General features: G+C 48.9%; 6 protein-coding genes across 6 annotated transcripts; 4 read left to right on the top strand and 2 right to left on the bottom strand.

Moving 5' to 3' along the window:
- Positions 1-83: 83 nt before the first annotated feature.
- BU24DRAFT_423599 (barren) lies at positions 84-2,948 on the top strand. Its single transcript, XM_033528294.1, has 3 exons — positions 84-370; positions 435-2,526; positions 2,575-2,948. Exons 1-3 carry the CDS (start codon positions 312-314, stop codon positions 2,836-2,838), a joined length of 2,415 nt encoding a protein of 804 aa, XP_033383039.1. The 5' UTR covers positions 84-311; the 3' UTR covers positions 2,839-2,948.
- Positions 2,949-3,143: 195 nt separating this feature from the next.
- On the top strand, positions 3,144-9,586 carry BU24DRAFT_371413 (phosphatidylinositol 4-kinase-like protein STT4). The gene is made up of 9 exons (XM_033524465.1): positions 3,144-3,240; positions 3,288-3,462; positions 3,518-5,131; positions 5,189-6,277; positions 6,326-6,434; positions 6,481-6,982; positions 7,032-7,403; positions 7,450-8,200; positions 8,254-9,586. Exons 1-9 carry the CDS (start codon positions 3,236-3,238, stop codon positions 9,436-9,438), a joined length of 5,802 nt encoding a protein of 1,933 aa, XP_033383038.1. The 5' UTR covers positions 3,144-3,235; the 3' UTR covers positions 9,439-9,586.
- A 2,411-nt stretch (positions 9,587-11,997) lies between these two features.
- Positions 11,998-13,244, top strand: BU24DRAFT_482258 (uncharacterized protein; the record flags this gene model as incomplete). The annotated part of the gene is made up of 2 exons (XM_033533230.1): positions 11,998-12,083; positions 12,179-13,244. 2 exons carry the CDS (start codon positions 11,998-12,000, stop codon positions 13,242-13,244), a joined length of 1,152 nt encoding a protein of 383 aa, XP_033383037.1.
- Positions 13,245-13,822: 578 nt separating this feature from the next.
- Positions 13,823-15,824, bottom strand: BU24DRAFT_392809 (MFS transporter). Its single transcript, XM_033525173.1, has 3 exons — positions 15,277-15,824; positions 14,879-15,224; positions 13,823-14,829 (listed from the first exon to the last, which is right to left on the bottom strand). Exons 1-3 carry the CDS (start codon positions 15,618-15,620, stop codon positions 13,858-13,860), a joined length of 1,662 nt encoding a protein of 553 aa, XP_033383036.1. The 5' UTR covers positions 15,621-15,824; the 3' UTR covers positions 13,823-13,857.
- A 1,869-nt stretch (positions 15,825-17,693) lies between these two features.
- On the top strand, positions 17,694-19,415 carry BU24DRAFT_441999 (phosphoglycerate mutase-like protein). The gene is made up of 2 exons (XM_033530495.1): positions 17,694-17,916; positions 17,969-19,415. The coding sequence occupies exons 1-2, from the start codon at positions 17,820-17,822 to the stop codon at positions 19,309-19,311; spliced, it is 1,440 nt and encodes a 479-aa protein (XP_033383035.1). The 5' UTR covers positions 17,694-17,819; the 3' UTR covers positions 19,312-19,415.
- Positions 19,416-20,091: 676 nt separating this feature from the next.
- On the bottom strand, positions 20,092-20,974 carry BU24DRAFT_423595 (uncharacterized protein). The gene is made up of 2 exons (XM_033528293.1): positions 20,535-20,974; positions 20,092-20,451 (listed from the first exon to the last, which is right to left on the bottom strand). Exons 1-2 carry the CDS (start codon positions 20,908-20,910, stop codon positions 20,114-20,116), a joined length of 714 nt encoding a protein of 237 aa, XP_033383034.1. The 5' UTR covers positions 20,911-20,974; the 3' UTR covers positions 20,092-20,113.
- Between the last annotated feature and the right edge of the window lie 914 nt (positions 20,975-21,888).

The following is a 21,888-nucleotide window of genomic DNA, read 5'->3' as shown; positions in this document are numbered from 1 at the left end:
AGCACAGCCTTCTTATTGACGTTATTCGAAGAAGTAGCCTGTTCTTGGGATGTTGTCATGTTGATGAATGTCGTCGTTTCCCTGTGAGCGCCACTTGAACCCTACGTGCCACCGTACCACTGCCTAGGTACAACATGGTAATTAGTCCAAAGCTGGTTAGATACTTGTAGGGGGGAAACGCATTCACGTGACGTCGGAGTTACCGCAGCGATCGCCGACCGTGTTGTTTGTTGTGAATTATCATCATCAACAGCGCCAACCAACGAGAACGACAAACGACTAACCATAACACTGAGAGAGCCACCCTCAGAATGCCACGCGTAAGAGAGTCGAGCGCAGTTGCCGCGACACCTCGCAAGACATCCATCAAGTGAGTCTCCAACCCCTCTCCTTCTCAAATAACAGGAATCAACACCACTGACCCCCCGCGCCAGGATCCCATTGAACGATGATCGTCAGGAAAAAGCGAACAGATTACAACAAAGGAAGGCACAACAAGGCGCACAAATGGACGCAATAAGAGCATCGGCCACCCCCAACCGGAGACGGCCTCTTGCAAACAACAGCCCCCGCACCCCCGCACACGACCAAGACAGCATGTTGGATGTCACAGGAACGGCGGTGACGCCAATGAAGCGTATGCCGTTGTTAGCAAACTTCGAGGAATGGATGAAGCTTGCGACGGACAACAAGATCAATGCCACCAATTCATGGAACTTCGCCCTTATTGATTATTTCCATGACATGTCCTTGCTCAAGGAAGGGGATGGGGTTAATTTCCAAAAAGCCAGTTGCACCCTGGATGGCTGCGTGAAGATCTATACTAGTCGAGTCGACAGTGTCGCAACGGATACCGGCAAACTCCTGAGTGGCCTCGCAGAAAGTGGAAACAAGAAACGCCGTGGTGACACAGATGAGGACGCCGACGGAGACGAAGAGGAGGAAGAGGGTGAAGATGGTCAGAAAAAACGCAAGAAGAGAGCCCAACGAAGTGCCGAAGCGACGCTGGCCCCATCATTCGCACAGCTACAGAACAAGAAAATGGAATTAGAGCTCTCTGTAGATCCTCTATTCAAGAAAGCCTCCGCGGACTTCGACGAAGGAGGTGCTAAAGGTCTGTTGTTGAATCATCTTGCCATCGATGCTGATGGAAGAATCGTGTTCGACAGTAGCGACGATGCAAAAGATGCAACCGCGAACAACAGAGGCTTAACTCCAGCACCAGACCAGCTCGAGACGATTCAGGAGGTCCCTGAGGAAGATGACGAAGTAAACGGTAACGACATCCAAATTGACATCTCTGGACTGGCCGCGAGATTCTTCCCAGACCTTTCACGACTGGATGAGCAGGACATATGCCCTTCTTTGAAAACTTTCGATCTTGGAGATTCCAACGGAACTTTAGATCTTCCCTTTCTCAAAGCGCCAGATGACTGGCGACAGGACGAGAGCAGCAAGGATCACGGTGATGATGAGGATGGAAATCGCTCTGGTGTCTTCCTTGACGAAGACAATGCTCCCGGCTTTGATGATGACGATGATGGGGGTATGGCTGGTTTCGATCTCCCACCTGAAACCGGATTCGGAGAAGGAGGAGAAGTTTGGGCTCGCGAGGCTGCACACCTTCCTCAAGCTCGAGTTCACAATATCGGGATGGGTGAAGGGGATGACGTCTTGGAAGGGGTAGAAGATGGGGCTTTGGGCTCGAACGACCCTGAGTACGGCCTGTCCGTCACCAACAACCGCGGGGACGAGCAAGAGAACATTCTCAGTTATTTCGATCAAGCTCTGAAGAAGAACTGGGCTGGGCCTGAGCATTGGCGTATTCGACGGATTAAAGAAATTGGCAAGGCTCCACCACCAACAAAGCGAAAAGAAAAGGAACCTTTTGAGATCAACTTCTCTGCCCCGATGCCTCAGGCCATGGCCGATGTTCTCTACACTCCGGCTTCGTCCAACTCTACCATCACTCTGCCAAAGGCGCAATGGAAGTCGAAGTCCAGGAATCTGCTCCCTGACGATAAACACTTTAATTCTAGGCAGTTGCTGCGGCTTTTCTTGAAGCCAAATGCTCGAATGGGTGCACGGAGAACAGTCGGAAACAGGCAGAAGGACCGGAAGTTGGATGCCAATGCAGGCACTGAAGTCGACGAAGCATACTGGGCCCAACGAGAGCGTGATGAGAACGAATTGGCAGCTGAAGAGGCTGAGGCCAAGGGCGACTATGATGCAGATTTCTTCCAGGACGATGGACTAGGGTTGCCCGGCGATCCGTTTGATGATGACAACGATGATCAATTTGCAGATGCTCGCGATCACTTCTCCCCGCCCGCAGAGGATGGCCCTGGACAGACACAATCGCTTGATGCCACGGTGGCTGGTAATCAAGAAGGCGCTTTTGGTACACAGCTAGTCACCCAAAGTCGACGTATAAGACCGGAATATGTGCAGTACGCTAGGGTAGCAAAGAAGGTGGACATCCGACGGTTAAAGGACAACCTTTGGAAAGGAATCGGTTTTGAGGAGGTTTGTATTATCGGAAAGCACAAACATATAGCAACTAACAATATGCAGAGCAATCCCACAGAAGCATCAGAAACTCTGGAAAAGGCTTCATTCACGCCAGCAAACAGCACCTTGAAGTTCACCGAAGTCATGAATGACCTCCAGACCGTATATCCTTCAAAGGCGATGGCGGATATTTCCACTTCATATTGTTTCATCTGCTTACTACACTTGGCAAATGAGAAGGGTCTCGTTATCAATAACGAACCAAACTTCGAGGAGCTTTCAATCCGGAGAGACTTCTCTGCCGACCTTAGCGTTGGTGGAGAGTAGATGTACATTTATCTAGTCGTTGGGTTCATACGGGCGGCTCGTCAGATAGGCGTTGGGATGATGGATGATTGAATGCTATACGTAAATACCTAGCTGCGAGTAGAATCGCTATTGTCTTTTCATTGAGATTCCCAACCAAATATTCGAAAAATATTGTTCTCACCATCTACCAATACCACATTCATACCTCTAATCCTGGGGACGGATCACGGTTGGTACAGGGTATACCCCTTTTTGGCCTAGCGCATAGACCAACTCATTCAACCCGGACATATCGTCACCGCCGAAGAACTTAATGTGACAGATACACCACGAGTAGCTCAAAGACCACGCCTTAGCGGAACATCAGTCTCTTCCCTTTGTTCTTTGAGAGCCAAATAGGCTACTCTGTGTCAATATGACGTATGGCTATACTCCTAGATACACTATTATTAGCTAACGTTACTCAGGCGCAACATTCGCCGCGAAGCTCTCGAGAAGCTTGCGCAGCTATCCGTCCCAACGACATCGAACAAGCCGACGAAGGATAGCTTCACGAAGTTATATCAGCGATGCCCGAGCCTATCTAAGGCAAATGGAAGCGCAAATTCGCAAGATGGCATTTCTGTGGCCGGCGTCCGAATGGTAGGAACATCGTAGAAATCTAAGGGAAATGAAATCAAGGTCTGACGGCGCACAGAGAGTTACCGAACTGGAAACAATCCTGGCACTTTGTAAGGCGGCACCCTTCGTTGAACCGTCAGAGGTGGCTGCCGAGCTCCTCAATCGTCTTGCCCCATACCTACCCGAATCTTACGCCCAAGTACTGTCACCATCACCAAACCTCCGCGATATCGACCCCTCTCCGTATGAGGTTTTGACTGGAAGCCTGGCATCGGCAATCTTGTCAATCGGTGTTCGCCACGAGAGCCTGCGACCTCAGGTTTATGCGACGATTGTAAAATATATCAAAGGATGGTCGAAAGCTGCTGCTGAACTCTCCGCGGATCAATTCGATCATGATGACCGTGTTGACTTTGCGGCCGATGGGGAGTTGGCGCGTGTCATGACGCAGAGCATGTCATTGCTGGGATTCCTGAATGCAACGGCCGAATTTGCGGGCTTTTGGAATTCTTATGAGAGACTCCAGATGGTTGAGGAAATCCGCGCAGCATTGTCAGAGCAATACTTGATCGCATTCGAGGCAGCATTGTCGGTGGTCCGCAACGCACGCTCTCACCAACATGGACTCAGGGAATGGAAACGTTATGCGAAACACTATGCGGCAATCGGCAGGCCGCTTGGTGCCATGATTTTGCATGATGCCTTGCTGAAGGTTGTTGTTGCTTCGGCTTCTATGCTTGTAGAGACACCAGATCGCAACCCTCAGGATTCTGTGCTAGTCCATCTGAGTTCACAATTTAACAGTAGCCAATTCGTCCGGTCTGCTTCCGAAAGTGCTTTAGCAGAGGGGTTGACTCAAATCTCTATAGAAGAGATGGAACGCCTAGAGAACGACTTAGACTACCTCCAACGCGTTGGGTCCCCTTGGCAGCAAAAGCAAGCGTCCGCCGTCAAAGCTAAAGTCATTACGACTTACTTGTGCTGCACTGTCTATGATGAGGATATAGCGGAATCCGACCTGTTGATGTCCTGGTTGGATCGAGCGTTGAATGATCCGGCGCAGGCCTCAGATGAGGTATTAGCATCAACCGTCTTACGATCAATGGCAATCTTAGCAAAGGTGGACACTTCGCTGGCCTCCAATCTAGGCCGCACACTTCCACGAGCTATTGTCCAAGGAGGCCTAGACCACAGGACATCCAACGTTGCTGCAGAGAGCCTGGCTTCAGTACTAAGCCTTTTGCCACAGGATGCTATCATTACAACATTGTACAGTCTTGGGAACGTGATCAGCGCCAGTGCGGTGCCCGATCGTGAAACCGCATCCCCTGCTCTGAATGGGACTGGCAAGGCATCGAGAAATACCATATACAACGATCACAATGCCGGAAGTGCGATATCCCTGACGCCAAGCGATGTAGAGGAACCCAATCACGTTCAAGTCTTGGTTGTTCAAGCAGTGGTGGCCGTGGCCAGAAGCTGCAAGGACGAAAAGATAACTGCGCTTGCGCTCTCAATGCTCATCCAGAAAATTGGCCGAGCAGACAAAGCCGTAGAGGCCAAGATCATCACTGACACTGCACTTCTTGGTATCCATAGTGCGCCAGGTGAATTCCGAGCATTGCTCAAAATTTACTCCAAACTCTCCCACGACGCTTTGGTCAAAAACGATCCGAGCATGCTTGAAGCTGTACGTATTAAATCACTTTTTTTGAACATCTATCAATCGACTGACCGCACTTCTTAGGTGATGAACGCTCGATTGTCTCTGTCCAGAGACATCAATCCTACATCCCCGGTCTTCGAAGCTTATCTGGTCCATCTACTCGACACTATAGTGAGCAAGGGCGATGCACACGATGCTACGAATCTTCACCTCCGTGATAGCGAACTTGCTGCACAAGAGATAGCACAGCTTCTGCTACCTCTGGCAACTTTGGTCTCTAGGGGTGCCGCCAACCCCGAGGCAATTGAGCTTGATGATTCTATTATAAATCTCCAACGAGATGCTTGGTTTAACATTGTTGTACATGGGTTTGATCTCACGACTGATCTAGGGAAAAAACACATCAGCGAGCTCAAGACGCTAGCGCGAGTTAGCCAACCTCTAATTGCTGAAGAAAGGGCCACTCTTGTGGAGAGCGACATAGAGCTGAACACCATCCTTCGACGAGGCAAGTCTCAAGAGCATACTGTCGAGCAAAAGAAGCATTTGTCACAGTTGTTACCAACCTGCGAGGCGGATATCAGGTCTCTTAGTTATTCCGAGGCCGTCTTCCTTAACACAGCCTACTTGGTAGAAGAGCTTCGTGCTGAATCAGGCGATTGTACCAAGGCATTGGCGTATTTCCTCGATCCGAAATTACGCAGTGGCGCAGTTGGCAATTGCATGTTCGCAATTGCTACAGGTGCAACGAGAACTTACGTCTCGAGGACACTTTCTGGCCAGATACACCAATTCTCGACACCATATCTTGCTCAGCAGCTTGCAACGATATTTGCAGGATGCTGCCATCGAATCGCTAGAGTGCAGCAGACAGCGACAGCGTGTGCAGAGATCATTATTCGCGATGTTCCCTCCACTCTCTGTCAAAAGACAGCCCTTTTTGCCCTATTGGAGCTCCTCTCGATCATGTGGTCTAGCTGTCTCGAGGGAGAGACTGATGAATACGGATGGACGTCCACATTCAAGTCTCGAAGATCAAACATTGTTGTGGAACTTTCCGACGACTACGATTTTCGTACAACTACTCTAGCCAACTTCCACAAGCGTGCTTCATTATGGGTGAAGGGTGTTCTAGATATTGCGCCACTTGACATCAAGGGCTTGTTACAGGTAATTTCGTGAGCCGCTTGACAGAGAAAGGAACTAATGCATTTGTAGACTTATCTTTCAGAGTACGATGACGAAGGCGTCTATGGTCATATATCACTTGGCCGTTCATTTGCACTAGAGATGGGATCAGTTATACCAGCCACAGACCAACGCTTGGGTATGTACTTCACTGGTCAAGGTGATTTTCTTGCTGACATAAATAGGTGCCATTGAACCCCAGAAAGGGTTTAGTATCAACACCGCTTCTGACTTTGTTGCGCAATATACCACTCGACAGGAGTACAAGTTTATCGATGGTTTGAACGATCAAGAAGAAGAATGGCTCAGACTTGACCAGAATTCCACCCGTCGAAGCGAGAACTTTGCGTTCAAGCGAAGTATCGAAGACGCGACAAATCTCCTCCTTGACCTGGAGAGCCGAACCCTTGGCCACAAGCACGTCACCATTGCCGAACTGAGAGATATTCTTCGAAGGGCTGCTGCACTATTGTGCAGGGTCAAGACCGACCAAACGCCAATTGTCCAACACTTAGTTGGTATTCCTTTTGCAGTTTTGTCAAAGCAGTCAATCAAACTTGGGATATCGCTCTGGATGAGCGTCATTAAGGAAAATCCCCGCATGGAGTCTAGGATTCTCGTCGCCATTGCTGAATGTTGGGAAACCACCGTTCGAATGCGCAAGGGAATCTTCAGCGACACTCTCAGGTACTAGTATTCAAATATTCACCTGTGAACTACGCTCACATTGATACAGGCATGCGGATCCGTTCTTTGGCAAGCAAGAGTTTGCCCCAACGAACAAGGAAGAACTTTCAAAACGCCAACAACAGATCTACAATCTCATTGCACCTCATTTCCGACTTGTGCAATTTTTGTCAAGCCATTTCAGCGCTACAAGACTTGGCAATCCAGATGTCGAGCGAGTGTATAATCGAATGATGCATATTACATTGGATGCAATGGCAGCCGGATGTCGCCAGCCCCTTGCACGAGAGGCATATTTGCATGTTGTTCTGCTTGGCCTTCGACTTGTACGCCATTGTACTACGCTTCCTAACGCGATAAAATGGAGATTGAAGGATCGTATCTTGACAGCTGGTCTGGCATGGTTTGCTAAAGCTCCCGAGTAAGTATCCCGTAACGACTCATGTTATTGTAGCTAACTTGTAAAGATGGTCTTTTGGAGGCAACCGGCTTCAGATCAAGGCTGAAACGCATGTTCTATCCGACATTCAAACACAGCTGCAGGTTGTTGCGAGTGTTGGGGCAACGGCGGAGCAGTCATTGAAGTCGCTGAAGGCCAAGCAAGAGCTGTTGTCACTTTTATTGGCTAACGAACAGACACGTCTCATGGTTTGGCTATTCCCATTGAACTACGAGAAGAAGCATCATTTTACCTCTGGGCAACACAGCAGAACACTCACGGATGCTACTGTCACCGCGCATCTGAAGACAGCATGGGCTGACAATCCGAGTGTCGCGGTGCACCTAGTACAACGCTTCCAATCTACTCGACTCAATCAGGAGGTTCGTTGGCAGTTGCTCAACTTTCCACACAGAGTTCTAGATGAACCAGATGCTCTTGAGATTCTACTCGATAATCAACTACCGAGTGACGTATCCTTTCAACTCAAATACTTGATGTACTGGGCACCTGTAAACCCCATCACTGCGGTGACATACTTCCTTCCCGCATATGGAAACCATCCATTCATCATTCAATATGCCATGAGAGCACTTGAGAGTCACTCTGTGGATGTTACATTCTTCTATGTTCCCCAGATCGTACAGACTCTTCGATATGACGTCCTCGGGTATGTGGAGAGGTACATCATCGAAACCGCCAAATTCTCGCAGTTATTCGCCCACCAGATCATCTGGAACATGAAGGCCAATGCTTTCAAGGACGAGGATTCCCAAATTGTAAGTCACATGCAAAAAGAACACACTCCAATCACATTCTGACGTCGCTGCAGCCGGATCCAGTCAAACCAACACTAGACAAAGTCATGGCCAGCCTTGAGTCGAGTTTCTCTGAAGAGGATATGGAGTTTTACGAGCGTGAATTCTCGTTCTTCAATGAAGTCACCGGTGTATCCGGCAAACTGCGTCCATTTGTCAAGAGCCCCAAGCCTGAGAAGAAACAGAAGATTGAAGAGGAGCTCCGCAAGATTCAGGTCGAAGTTGGTGTTTACCTGCCAAGTAACCCCGACGGAATTGTGGTTGGCATCGACCGAAAATCTGGAAAGCCCCTCCAGTCTCATGCAAAGACACCTTATATGGCAACATTCCGCATGAGAAAGCAAAGGAAAGATGATGATCACGAAGGCATTGCATCCGACCAAGAGAGTCGTTCCTCCAAGCAGAACACTTACGAATTTTGGCAATCCGCCATCTTCAAGGTCGGCGATGATTGCCGACAAGACGTTCTTGCACTCCAGATGATAGCAGCCTTCCGTGGTATTTTCAACAACGTCGGCCTCGACGTTTGGGTATACCCATATCGCGTAACGGCCACAGCGCCAGGCTGCGGTGTCATTGACGTGCTTCCCAATTCCATTTCTCGTGACATGCTCGGTCGCGAAGCCGTCAACGGCCTTTACGATTACTTTGTTTCCAAGTACGGCGGCGAAGAGTCCATTCGCTTCCAAGAAGCTCGAAGCAACTTTGTCAAGAGCATGGCCGCCTACAGCGTCATCTCATTCCTCCTACAGTTCAAAGATCGCCACAACGGTAACATTATGATTGATGACGCGGGTCACATCATCCACATCGACTTTGGTTTCTGCTTCGACATTGCCCCTGGAGGTATCAAGTTCGAGCGTGCGCCGTTCAAACTCACCACCGAGATGATTGCCGTAATGGGCGGCTCGCAATCGTCGCAGGCATATCGATGGTTCGAAGAACTCACCGTCAAGGCGTTCATTGCTTCGCGTCAGCACGCTGAGCACCTCATCCACATCGTCGAGGTTATGCTTGACAGTGGGTTGCCATGCTTCAAGCCGGAGACGATTCAACACTTCAGGGAGAGGTTCGTTCTGGAGAAGAGTGAGAGGGAGGCCGGCGAATTCATGAAGGAGTTGGTGAAGAAGAGCGCAGGAAGCTACAGCACTGGTGGCTACGATCGATTCCAGTTGCTTACCAACGGTATTCCTTTCTAAACAAGCAAGGATCTGAAGGGAGAGCAGTTTAGTATATAGTAATTGGACAGAGAATGGGGTCTTCAGTGTATATTCACAGGGGACTGAGACCAGCTTTAATTAACAAATTCTCATTAATTGATTTCTGACACTTGATGTTTGATTCGGCATGAAGCTTTTTCAAGGCCTTAGGTTCCATCAGATGCTGAGATCTAGTGAATAGGAATTGAGTAGATTTCTTCATGCCTATGATGCAGTGTCGAGAAAGAAGCAGGACTATCAATTCACCAGATCCCCATAACACTGCTGTTGTAAGAAAGGAAGAGCTGCCGTCGACACATGCCAAAATCTCAGCTTCACGCCTCTCTCGCTGATGAAGCATCTAGGCGTGGCCAATGTGAGTAAGCTGGGCACAGGCGCTGGAACGAAGTAGTCCAGACATGCGCCTCACTAAACATCGCCGACAATATGCGAGTCGGAAGGATTGAAGCGCTCGAGCCATCGCCCGAATTTTGCTTTGACCGTAAGATCATTGTTGCGTAAAGAAAATTATTTCGTGAGATCCCGGAGATTGGAGATTTCACTCAAAGTGTTGGGTTACTTCGACATGATGCTTGTTCCTGGCAGGCGAACGCCACAGTCGTGACAGATTGCAACCTTATGTAGGAAGTTTGAAGCATTGCGAGTGGAAAGGGAATAGGGGTTTGCTAGTTTTGCACGTGAAAGTTGGAGAAGAGCACAAACGTTGGAGAATCTACCAGGTGTGAACGACCGGTGAGACGACGTTGTGCTTTTGCTCAAAGCTACCGCACAGACAAAACTTCCAGCACACGAGCAATTATCGTTACGAATACGTCGTGGCTGATTGTTAAACATATAGATTTGGATTAGAGCCTGCGGAGAATTCTGTGGAATGCGGGCACAACTGGTGATAGACAGGGGTCATGCACGAGCATGTCTCCAATGTAATGTCTCAATTTCCATTATCGGCTATGTAGCTATGTCTCGATTTCGCCACCCTCTGATCGACGACAAGGAATTTCACTTTCAGTGGGTACGTCGCTTACATCCGATTCGGCATGAAACGAAGTGATGGCCGCCATGCCATTGTTGCTCTGCACGAGCTAAGAATCGGATTTGAACAGTTTGTTGACAATCTATTCACAAGACAACAGATGGGCCCAAGGCCAATGCCTCAGCGGCCCCTCGTGTGCCCAACGTGGCATATAGTGTCTAGCCACAAAATGAGTTTACGAGCCATGCTATGTTGATCTGCATTCTGAGCTGAGCAATTAATGGCGACGTCACGGAAGGTGGAAAGGATGGTTTAGCCAAGCGTCGCCGGCCTTTCCTACGGCGTATTACGGGTAGCGGATCAAATGCCGCTCACCATACAATTGGAGCAACTGACCAGCCATGTTATGCCACTGGCCAGGGAATGCCTATTCACGGGAAGATAAGGACCTCGGGATACTGGTATGCACAAGAGAGTAGACTTTTGGAATTCTGATACACTAAGTACGGCTGGAGGACAGCCCATTGTAGCCATAGGCAATTAGCTATCCATTATTTCTCCGGCACATTCAGGGTTGTGTGTCATTTCTTGATATGCCTCCAAAAGACTGAGTGTAAGAATGAGGCTGTTGATTCTGTTGGAGTAACTGAGAAATGATTACCTCAATGTCAATTGGGAGTCTCGCGAAACCTTCCTTACTCTAGAATCCGTATTTGCATTTGACACGGTCATTCAGGGCCACCCCATGCGCTAAGAAACTTAGTCTGGGGTAATTCACCAATAGACCCCACCGAGCGCCCTCCCTATCGTCACCGCCTGTGCTCAGTGTAAATAGCTCTTCTTCGGTGCCGCGTCGTCTGTATCTGTTTCTCTTACACCTACAGTTCGGGAAGAGATTGAGTGTTGTGTGAAATTAGGCTCTCACTTCTCTGGTTCCATGCGTCATCTATTTCCATATGCAAAGGGGGCGCTATAAGCATTGGGTCCCTACAAAATATACACTATCAGCAGAATAATAGAGCCCCTTACGGCTGGACCAGTGAGGCTGTCGACATCAATATGGCTGATCTGCTTTCCGTATGAAGCGCGAGTCAGAAACAGGAAACAGGCTTCCCCGGGCAACTTTGATGCTCCACCGTTTGCTGCGAGTCAGCCTATGATTTTCCCCGACGTCCTAAGCCAGTGGGTTCGCTTGCCTGTGCCGCTTAAGGGATCTACGTGCCGGTAGCTGACGGTTCCCCCTTGTGGGGTTTGCTAATGCCCATGGAGCATGGCATTTTGAATGAGTGCTAAAGACTCGTAACTGGAATACTTGCAATGATTTTGAAACTAGAGCTCGAAACCCTATTTCTTCACAGTCACCCGTCCTTCTTGAACCTGCAGCTCAGGGACCTCGCATTCGTGGACTTCGAAGACACGGTCTTGCATTCACTGAGACAATCCTTTGCTATTCTATCATCGTTTTCTTCGAAATCCTACTGGTACATCTAACCACATCTCTGAATATCTACCTACCCAGCACATTCGTTGCATTTTCCAGCAGAGTTGGTCAACTCGCTATCAACATGGCGCGAGACAATGGCATCGGAACCGACTACAAGATATCATACCCGATAGCCTTGACAATCATGGCTTTTCTAGCCATCTCTTTGTACGTACATGAACAACTTTTTCCCCAGTCATTTCGAGACGGATTCTATCTCGTCAATTTTCAGAGTGTCAAGACTGACTTTTATTGCCCTGCAGGTACAACTGTCTCGAACTCACCCTCGTCATCTTCACGACATTCAAGCGACGGCATGGCCTATATTTCTATTCACTCCTTGTAGCTGCTTGGGGTATACTTCCGTACTCTCTCGGCTTCTTCTTGAAGTTTTACGAAATCACCCACACACAAGCGATATACATCACCCTCATTGCTGTAGGATGGCCCTGCATGGTCACTGGCCAGTCGCTGGTCCTGTACTCAAGGCTTCATCTCATTACACGCAGTATATCCAGCAGAAGTCAGAAATGGGTTCTGATAATGATCATCGTTAACGCAGTCATCTGCCACATCCCTACCATCGTCCTACTTTACGGAGCCAACTCTGGAAACTCTGGTCCATTTCTCACACCATACTCCATCTACGAGAAAGTCCAGATTACCGTGTTCTTCTTACAAGAAGTCATCATCTCTGGCATTTATGTGTTCAAGACGCTGAAGATCTTGCGCGCAGAAGGTGGCATTCGTGGTCGTAATTCTCGAATGGTCATGACGCATTTGGTGTGGGTCAACATGATCATCATCGTACTGGATGTCACCTTGCTCGCCATCGAGTACGCAGGATTTTACGATATTCAAACAACGTACAAGGCTGCAGTGTACAGTGTTAAGCTCAAGATGGAGTTCGCCATCTTGAACAAACTTCTAGATCTCTTCCAAGGCCGTATCCAGGATTCATCGGACGATCCCCGCTCTCATTCTCACGGCCCAGGCACTACGTTGGGAGGAACGACGAAGCGGTCCGCAAACAAGTCCATGCCGACACACAATGGCACTGTCACAGATGGTCTACCCGTCGCTTCAAGCTTGGGCAACTCTGCATACGCAAGAATGAACGACGATGTCGAAGGTACAGGTATCAACTTGACCGATATGAAAGTTATGAAGACTACGGAGGTCACGATTGAGAGAACCGAGAGATTACCTGAGCACGATGGGAGCGATGGAGATCTCGAAAGCGTAGGCGGGACGAGCATCAAGGGAATAGGTGCTCGAAAAATGAGCGCAAGCTCGAGTGAGATCCAGATTGTGAGGAATGGTTACTGAGCAGGATATACCCCCAACGCGATCGACGAATCGCGATGTAGCGTTTACTATAGCAGAGCATAATAGAACTTTCTAGTCAGCAATGAAAATATTCATACTGTGAGCGCCTCGCTCTACAGCCTACCAGCCGTTTCACTCTTTTCAGTCTCGAAATAGCCCAAGCTTGCGACGCACTAGGACACGGCAAGACCCCTGGCGTGCCTGGACACACTCTAAGGCTTGCACTGTCAAATGCTACAATGTCTAGTTCGCCACAGTGGAAACTCTAATCCTTCGCCTGTATTTCGCGCCCTCATCATTCGCAATAATCGACCCAGCTTAGTGATACGACTGGAGTTGATCCAAGAGTCTTGTCTCCACCCAAGATGAACATGATCTACGTCCAGGAAGGGTAAGATGACTCGGCTGAAGGTGCTAGACGGAATGAATCTTCCCCTTCCCCTTAAGTATGCCTATCGTTAACATGCACGTAATTCTGAATGCGAAAAAAGCGGCCAGGACCCACTGGCGAGAGCTACATCTCATGTTCAAGCCGAAGTACCTCGTAAAAGTAGAAATAATTGCATTCTACTCGACTTCCCGTCTCGCTATAAAGATGGACTGTCAGTGCGCCTCAGTGCACCATCCCGCTCTTTTCCATTTCCGTAACATATCTGCTATATCTCGGGATACTTCTCCTTCTTAAGGTCTTACCCCACTTAATCATAATGAAGATTGTCGCGACCTGCGCCAGCCCTACAAACGCAGCAGTAATGAAGCAATTCTGCAATCCCATATTCGTCACCCAGGGAGTGATGCCGTACCCAATCGCAAAGCTCATTGTGTTTCTGACCAGGATAACCGTGATGATAGCCTCCCCAGACAACGCACGGTACGAGTCAATGCAATAGGACACCGACAGCTGAAGTCCAAACGTATTGGTCGCGGAGATAACACCCATGGCGAAGACGGGCCCAAACCAGTGGACGTTGTTAGCTGACCCGACGCCCCAAAGAATGAGCCCGAAAGGAACGAGCACTAGAGACGGGACGAACATCCAGAGCCGATGCTCGGATTCCATGATGCCGGAGTTTTTTCTTGCCTTGCGGATCACGAACCAGTCGCCTACCCAGCCGGTGTACGCCGCGGCCACAACTACACCCAGAAGGGCCGAAACATAACTGAGACCGACCATGCTGGCCGAGAAGCCGTACTTTCCGGCGAGTATCAAGGAGGCTGTCGCATTGAGGACGTTGAACCAAACTAGGTTTGAACCGTAAGAGAAACCGGCGTAGAATATGACTGGGAAAGTCAGGAAGATTAGAGGCCGTGTTGCCATACCCCTCAGTTCGTTAGGCTTCTGGAGATCTGATCTTTGGACCAAGTTGATCTTGTCCCAGTAAGATTTAAGTTTGTATGTATGGTTTTGCGAGACGCCACTTTCGCTCGCTCCTGGCGCAATGTTTTCCGTCTTGTCTGAACGCAATGGTGTCTTAAGGTCGCTTGTCAAAGGAACAACACCACCGTGGTGCCGCACGTAATTGGTCTCTTCCATGAAAAAGAACAGGAAGACGAAACCTATTCCATTGAATATTGCGCACCAGTACTGTTGGCATCAACATCCAGCCTCTGTCAGCACATACTCGAAGACTCACCAATACCCACTGCCATCCTTGTCCATCACTGATAAAGCCTGATATAATGGGTGCAAAGAAACTGCTACCAGCCAATAGGAGCGCATAGAGCGCAATGTATCGGCCTCGCTCGTGGGTGAAATAAATATCGGTGATGCTGATCTCACAAAGACTCTCAATGGGCGCACCAGCAAAACCTTGAACGATTTTGTTCGCTATCCAATGCCCGTTGGTCCTTGTATGTGGTGCCCATATCTGCGTGGCGATCGTTATCAATATAGACAGAAGATAAACCGGTCGTTTTCCATATTGTAGTGCAAGTGGTTGCCAGATAAGACAACCCCAACCGAAGAACAAAAACATATAACTGTGAATAATCAGTGATGATCGTCTTTCCATAAAGCAAACCCTAAACGCACCCAGTCCCGCGATTCAAGTCGTCCAGAGTCAGGGATGTTTCTTCACTTATCGGCGCAAAGACACTATAGATAGCAGCGCTGGTGAGGCCAACGACGAATGTGTAAATGCACATGCACGCAGTGCTCAGCGCTTTTCGAGCCGGCGACCAGTTCAACGGATCATCGGGGTCTGGTGAGGGTGCAGGAACAAGTACTATATCTCTCTGGGACCCTTTTGCGTGCTGTGCGTGCATCGTCCCGAGTAGATCTACCAGGTGAACGGTTCCTGGAATTTGCTCATTTTCTTCAGGTGGAGCTCCTTCCGAAGGCCTGTCGGTGTTCAACGGTCTGTCCTCCGCACTCATGGTGGAAACGGAGTGTTTCAGGTCACGGGTATTGGTCTGTTTTCTCTATGTCATGATCCGATGACAGAGTGCTGTTGATATAGTGTTTCGCGCCCAGTCTCAACGACGCAAATCATACCGTGTTGGGCATTCTGCTCGTAGCGCAATTTGAGAACAATTGCACAAGATACAAGTAAGATTGACGCTGTACAACCATGAATTTGGTATATGTGTGAGGCGCTGAAACAGGTCAGAGTTAACCCTCGCCATCCCACTAAGGCATGCGGGGAACGGCAGAGGGGCTGACTCCACACCCCGGCCTTTTGCGGAGAGATAGAATATCAACTCAAATATAGTACTATTTCCTCCCAACGCGCTTAGTGAATCGGGATCTTTTATCAAGGTCTCGATATCCAGCGCTGATAAATCTTTGAGGCATGGTATTTCACTTGGTGTTATGTCCCTCTATCCGATGCCAACAAGTCGGGCTGAGGGCTATACAGGATAAGGTGAGCGATGATCTGATAACACTGATTACCCCAGTGCCCAGTTATCTTAGCGCCTGTATCCCATGTCTCTTAAGATAACCTTATATATACTATTGAAGAGGAAAGAGTATCGCTCACCAACTCGAGTCCGCTTGATGCTCGTAGCTATCGCCAAAATCGGTCTGATTGTGAAGGATACATGCAAGGTTGCCTATTGATATCATGTCGACTATTCGAATGAGAGGTTTCGAGTCGCCCTGACGAAAGCTTGCATGCATCACCCAATCCTTCGGTAATTGACAGTGATAAAGTCTCCCAAAACTTTTACTGACATTATATTAGCCTCACGCAATCAGGAAATATACCCAATCTTTTCGCAACCGGACAAGTGTACGATTCGTATATTCATGTATTAAGCAAACATAATTGAAGACATGTGATACCAATATCCTCAACGAATTGTGGGCTTGATGGCATACCATGGTTCACTGAGCCTGTCATCGAAAGTTTCGATCTGAAACTAATGCGCAACATGCCCGCGCAAGGAAGAGGGCAACAACCTGAGAGGACGAAACACTTCACTAGTGTTTAGTGTCACGCTCTTTGTGTGGTATTGGTAAGACACTCTAGAAATTACACATGCTCCTCCACGTGCCCTCGTATGATTCTCAACCATAAAAGACTCTCATGCGTTGTGATCTCCCTTGAATATCATGTTTTATTTCAAGAGAAGAAAGGATTTGCACATAGAACAGAGACAATTTCTTGTGTACTATTGGTAGCTCATTCAACGATTTTGGAATCAGTCCTGTGTTGTTGGCATTCCGGACAATCCGAACAATACCGCGTTAGTCTAGATTAGGCAGTTTATTGTTGACCAATGGCAAAGGGAGGAGACATAAAATAAAAGAATAAAAGGTTTCGACGTCGCAAACGATATTCTCTGATTCATTTAGTGTTGAACATGCGCTAATGAACGAAATCTCCTGCCTCTTTCTTCAAGCTCCATAGGATAATCAGATCCATAGACTCGCAAAGAGGAGTATGTTGTATGGAGGAACATTCGCCGCGAATTGATTTTCGTATTACCACATAGAACGAAAATTCAATATCGAGTCCTGGGTCTAGGCTCTATGAAGAAGGCTCACTCTGACATTTAACTGGTTGACTGCAGGGCTCCGCTGAAGAAGTGGAGTAACAGTCGGGATGTAAAAATCCGTAAGTACTGCGTACCTACGGCAGGCACTCTGGAATACCTGCGCCTACTTAGGGTTAAGTACTTAGGTATGTTATGTACGTGGAAGAAGACGATGAATGACAAGGCAGGATCTTGCAAGACATAGAATTTGAATCACTCGCAATGCTTCATACACAGTCAATTGATTGTCAACAATTATTTCACATAATGTTGAATGAGACATCTCCGTGGACGTGTGCAAGTTACAAAAAACTTCTCAGCCTTCCCGGGCCTTATCTCACCAAATGCTTGGCAGAGGGGGGACAAGGTCAAAGCCAGCCAATGAGAGCAAGAGATGACGGAGAAGCCCGAAAGATTCAACCAGTGGGAGATGCTGAGTCAAGCCTCAAAAGTTTACCAGTTATCGAATGACAATGAAGACATGCCGTGGATGCATTTGTACAGGGAAGCAGACGTGCAGATAAAAGGCGGGGTAGGTCGCATCGTTATCTCCATCTCAACGATCCCTCTTCTTCCGCACTTTATCTGATCAAAATGCTCTCTAAGACATTGCTCAGTGTTGGCGCTCTGCTCGCTCAGGCGCAAGCAGAAACTGTTTTGGGTGTGACTGTCTTCAGCCGTCATGGTGACCGTCAGTGAATTTATAACTTCAATGGGTATGCACCGTAGCTGAACTAGCATAGGTACCTCGAAACATTACAAAGGTTACACATTGACGAATTTGGGCGTGCAACAAAACTTCCGAGTCGGAAGTGACTATCGCGACACATATATCTCGTCGGACTCATCTAAGCAGATCCTGGGCATCTCCGAGGATAAAGTTGTAAATTCTCAGATCTTTGCAACTGCCCCTGATCAGACTGTACTCCTCAACACAGCGAGTGCTTTCCTCCAGGGATTGTACCCACCTCTAGGCGACATCAATCCCCAGATCTCCACCCAGACCCTCAACAATGGAACCAACTACACCAACCCTTTGAACGGCTACCAGTACGTTGTGCTTCATGGTGAGGATGATGAATCTCCTGATACGATCTGGCTGAAGGGTGACGAGGAGTGCCCTGCTGTCACCAAATCCATGAAGGCTTTCAAGCAGAGTACCGAATTCAAGGAGCGAGACGCCGCCACCAAAACCTTCTATGAAGGGTTCTGGGACATCATGCAGAGTGTCTACGACTATAAGCAAGAGAATCTCACCTATGCAAACGCATACGACATTTTCGATCTCATAAACGTAGCCAACATCCACAACGAGACCTCTGCAGGCAACGTCACCGAGGAAGAGCTGTTCCAGCTACGAACTCTTGCCGACAGCAACGAATTCGGCCTGGCCTACAACAGAACCGACCCTGCACGCTCCATCGGAGCGCAGACATTAGCTGGTGCCGTCGTGAACCAGCTGAACGAGACCGTGTCCGGCAAGGGCAAGCTCAAGTTCTCCTTCATGGCCGGTAGCTACGACACCTTCCTTGCTTTCTTCGGTCTTACGAACCTGACGTCCGTCTCTCCGGACTTCTTCGGTCTGCCCGACTATGCATCCACCATGAGCTTCGAGGTCTTCACAACCGAGAATGTAACCGCATTCCCCTCCAACACAGACGATTTGAGGGTCAGGTTCTTGTTCCGCAACGGCTCTGACGCTGGCGAGCCAATGCGAGCGTACCCACTCTTCGGAAAGTCGGAGGATTCCCTGTCTTGGTCCGACTTCCTCTCCTCTATGGAGGGCGTCGCCATCAGGACTCCCCAGCAGTGGTGCAGCACCTGCCAGAGCGACCTGCTCTTCTGCCAGGCATACAGCGCGGAATCCAACGGTGCCCAAACTAGCAACGAGAAGAAGTCCAGCGCTGGTATGTCTAACGCTGTTGCTGGTGTCATTGGTGCCATGGTTACATTGGGTGTCGTCGCTATTGCCGGAGCTGCAGCCTTCTTGATCATGCGACGTCGTCGGGCGTCTCCAGCAGTTGCACCCGTGACATCCACGACTGAAGGTAAAGGAAGCCATCGCAGTGATAGCGAAAGCGCTTGAAGACACACATGTAAATGGCTGAGGCCTGCATTTGAGATGCCGGATCGAGGTTCTTTACGTTTCTATCACAACTCATGAGATAGTTGGAATTAATGATATTATATACCAATACTGCTATTAACGCTAAATTGTGACTGAATTGCACCGTACAACTCTAGTCGCAACACTCATTCAAATAAGCATTTATCAAGCCACCAGAATACATGTTCACCAGCTGAAAAGGCTGTTGAATTCCTACAAACCGCTCCCCTTCTTCTCCTCATCCTCCCCGACGACTACGATTACCATTAGACGTACCTTATCAACCGTATTACGAAGCTAGATCTCGCCAATATTAATCCACGAAATCCATCAGTATAGTTCCCAACCCAGCTACCAGAAACGTAGTCTGCGGTATTGTCTACGTGGTATTGTATGCAGAAATGCCAACCGCGCTGCTTACTAGCATAATCGTCGGGACAGGCTCAGTGGGAGGGGAAGGAGGGGGAGGCAAATTCGCACTGTGCTACGCGAAACGCAACGGTGCAGAATTTATATTACCTGTTCACTCTGGTCTTTTTTTTATTTTTGAAGAAAGATAGCGTCTTCGCTCGTAGCTCGTAGCATGGGGCCTTTTTTTCACTCTCGTTATTTTTTGTGGAAAAAGAGCTTGCCAGATTACTTTTATTTGGTATTTGAAACTAGATATGTATATTCAATTCATACCTAACTATTTTGAAATAAATAAATCACAGATTTATACAACGAATGTTCTCCTCAGGTGATACCTCTAGGAGTACCCAATGACACAACAACCACCCCCTCACGCCTTCGCAAAATGCCCGATAAACGCCCCAAAAACACTCGAAAAACTGTGCCAATACTCGCCCGGCTGGCCCACGCTACTCACGAACGCCCACCCGACGTTCGTCTTCAACTGCGCCGCGACCCACGCCAGCAGCTCATCCGGGATGTTGGGCACGCTGTGCAGCATGACTGCAAAGTGGGACTTCGTGAGGTTGCTGTTGGCGGGCAGGTCACGGATGGCGTTGAAGTTGGGGGCGTCGATGAACTTGGCGAAGGTCTCTTCGAAGACGACGGTTATGTCGGCGATGTCGAGGTAGTTCCAGGGGATGTAGGGGATTGCGCCCGGGTTGTGTACTTTAGGCCGTGCTTGTTAGTACAATTTGTTCTTCCTTTCCCCGTTTTGGGTTCATGTGTGTTGAGAGAAGGGAGTTACTGACCGACTATCTTCTGCCCCAAACCCTCCGACTTCTTCACCTCCGCCGTCGCCGCACTGAGATACTCATGCGACCTCCAATGATACGGCCCGGGCGTCTCATCAAAGAATATGCCATCGACATGGAACGCATCGCCGCCCAGGACGGCCGACCAGTTCGCATACGTGTCTATCTCCTGCAGCACGAGGTCGATGGGCTTGTTGGTGTAGTTCGTAGCGACGTAGCCGAGCGTGCGGATGTTCTTGTACTCGCGCAGCCGCGGCAGCTCGGTGATGTAGGGCGCTTCTATGGTGCGGTTGATGCAGGGGCCCGAGCAGGGGTTCACAATAACGGTGAAGTTGAGGTTTGGGTTCGTGTTTGCGCTGTTTGCGGGGGGCATTCATCTGCCTGCGTTAGAGATTTGTGCTGGGGGCGTTTTCGTCGGGGTGGATATGTGTGAATGCGCGATGTGCTGGGGGAGAGATGGGGTTGACTGCGTACTCACGCCCAGTATATGGGATCCCAAGCCCCAGGCCACGGATAGATGTACAGTGGGAGGAGGATAGACATGACGATATCTCCGTATGTAATTGGAACTGGGTGGCAGTTCGTCGAACAGCGCGAACGGTGGATGATATCAGCCAGAAAGTCGACATATACTCATAAACTTGCACATCCGAATCCGTCGTTAGAAAGCGGTACTTATAAAATATTGTCGAAAGACATACCCTCTCTCCCACATGCACGCACATACGCACATACGCACCACGCACACGTATGTATACGTAGGCAGTTCCTTTTCGAGTACTGGGAATTGGTCACTGGGCGTGGTCGTCAGATACGGTTAACGTTGCATGCACGTCACACCGCAGTCTTCCAATATTGGACAGATAGATGGGTAGGATAGGATGGACGGATGATTGCTGGAGCGGTCGACGGGGGACTGGCTCCCCACGAGATTGGCATTATATACATCAACCCTCCCTCGTGTGCTACATCCGGCATAGCGATACGGGCAGAGGCGCCGTTCTGGAATGATCGTAACCTCTCGCCTGGGAAAGTAAGGCAAGTCGGATCGCTGTGTTCTGGAAGATTGGAGGATTGCGCGGCCCAGTGGCATGTTGAGTAGTACTGTGTAGTCGAGAGTGGGAGGGATGGTATAATATGGGTAGATTTGATTGCTGCTCGAACAAGGGTCTGGGTAATATGCCGGCATGAACCAGGCGTGAACGACACGCGAGTGTGGGACGGATATAGAAACAATAGATGCGTATGGATATATATATGTCGTGGACTGCTTCTGAGAGTGGTAAGCGAGGAGTCGATATGGAGAGCTGGATCTTTCTTTTGTACATTACATATTCGAACACGGACTGCA

This window comes from Aaosphaeria arxii (assembly GCF_010015735.1).
Source record: "Aaosphaeria arxii CBS 175.79 unplaced genomic scaffold BU24scaffold_5, whole genome shotgun sequence".
NCBI classification, from domain to species: domain Eukaryota; kingdom Fungi; phylum Ascomycota; class Dothideomycetes; order Pleosporales; genus Aaosphaeria; species Aaosphaeria arxii.
The sequence above is the reverse complement of the archived record's forward strand: the minus strand, read 5'-3'. Positions and strand labels throughout refer to the sequence as shown.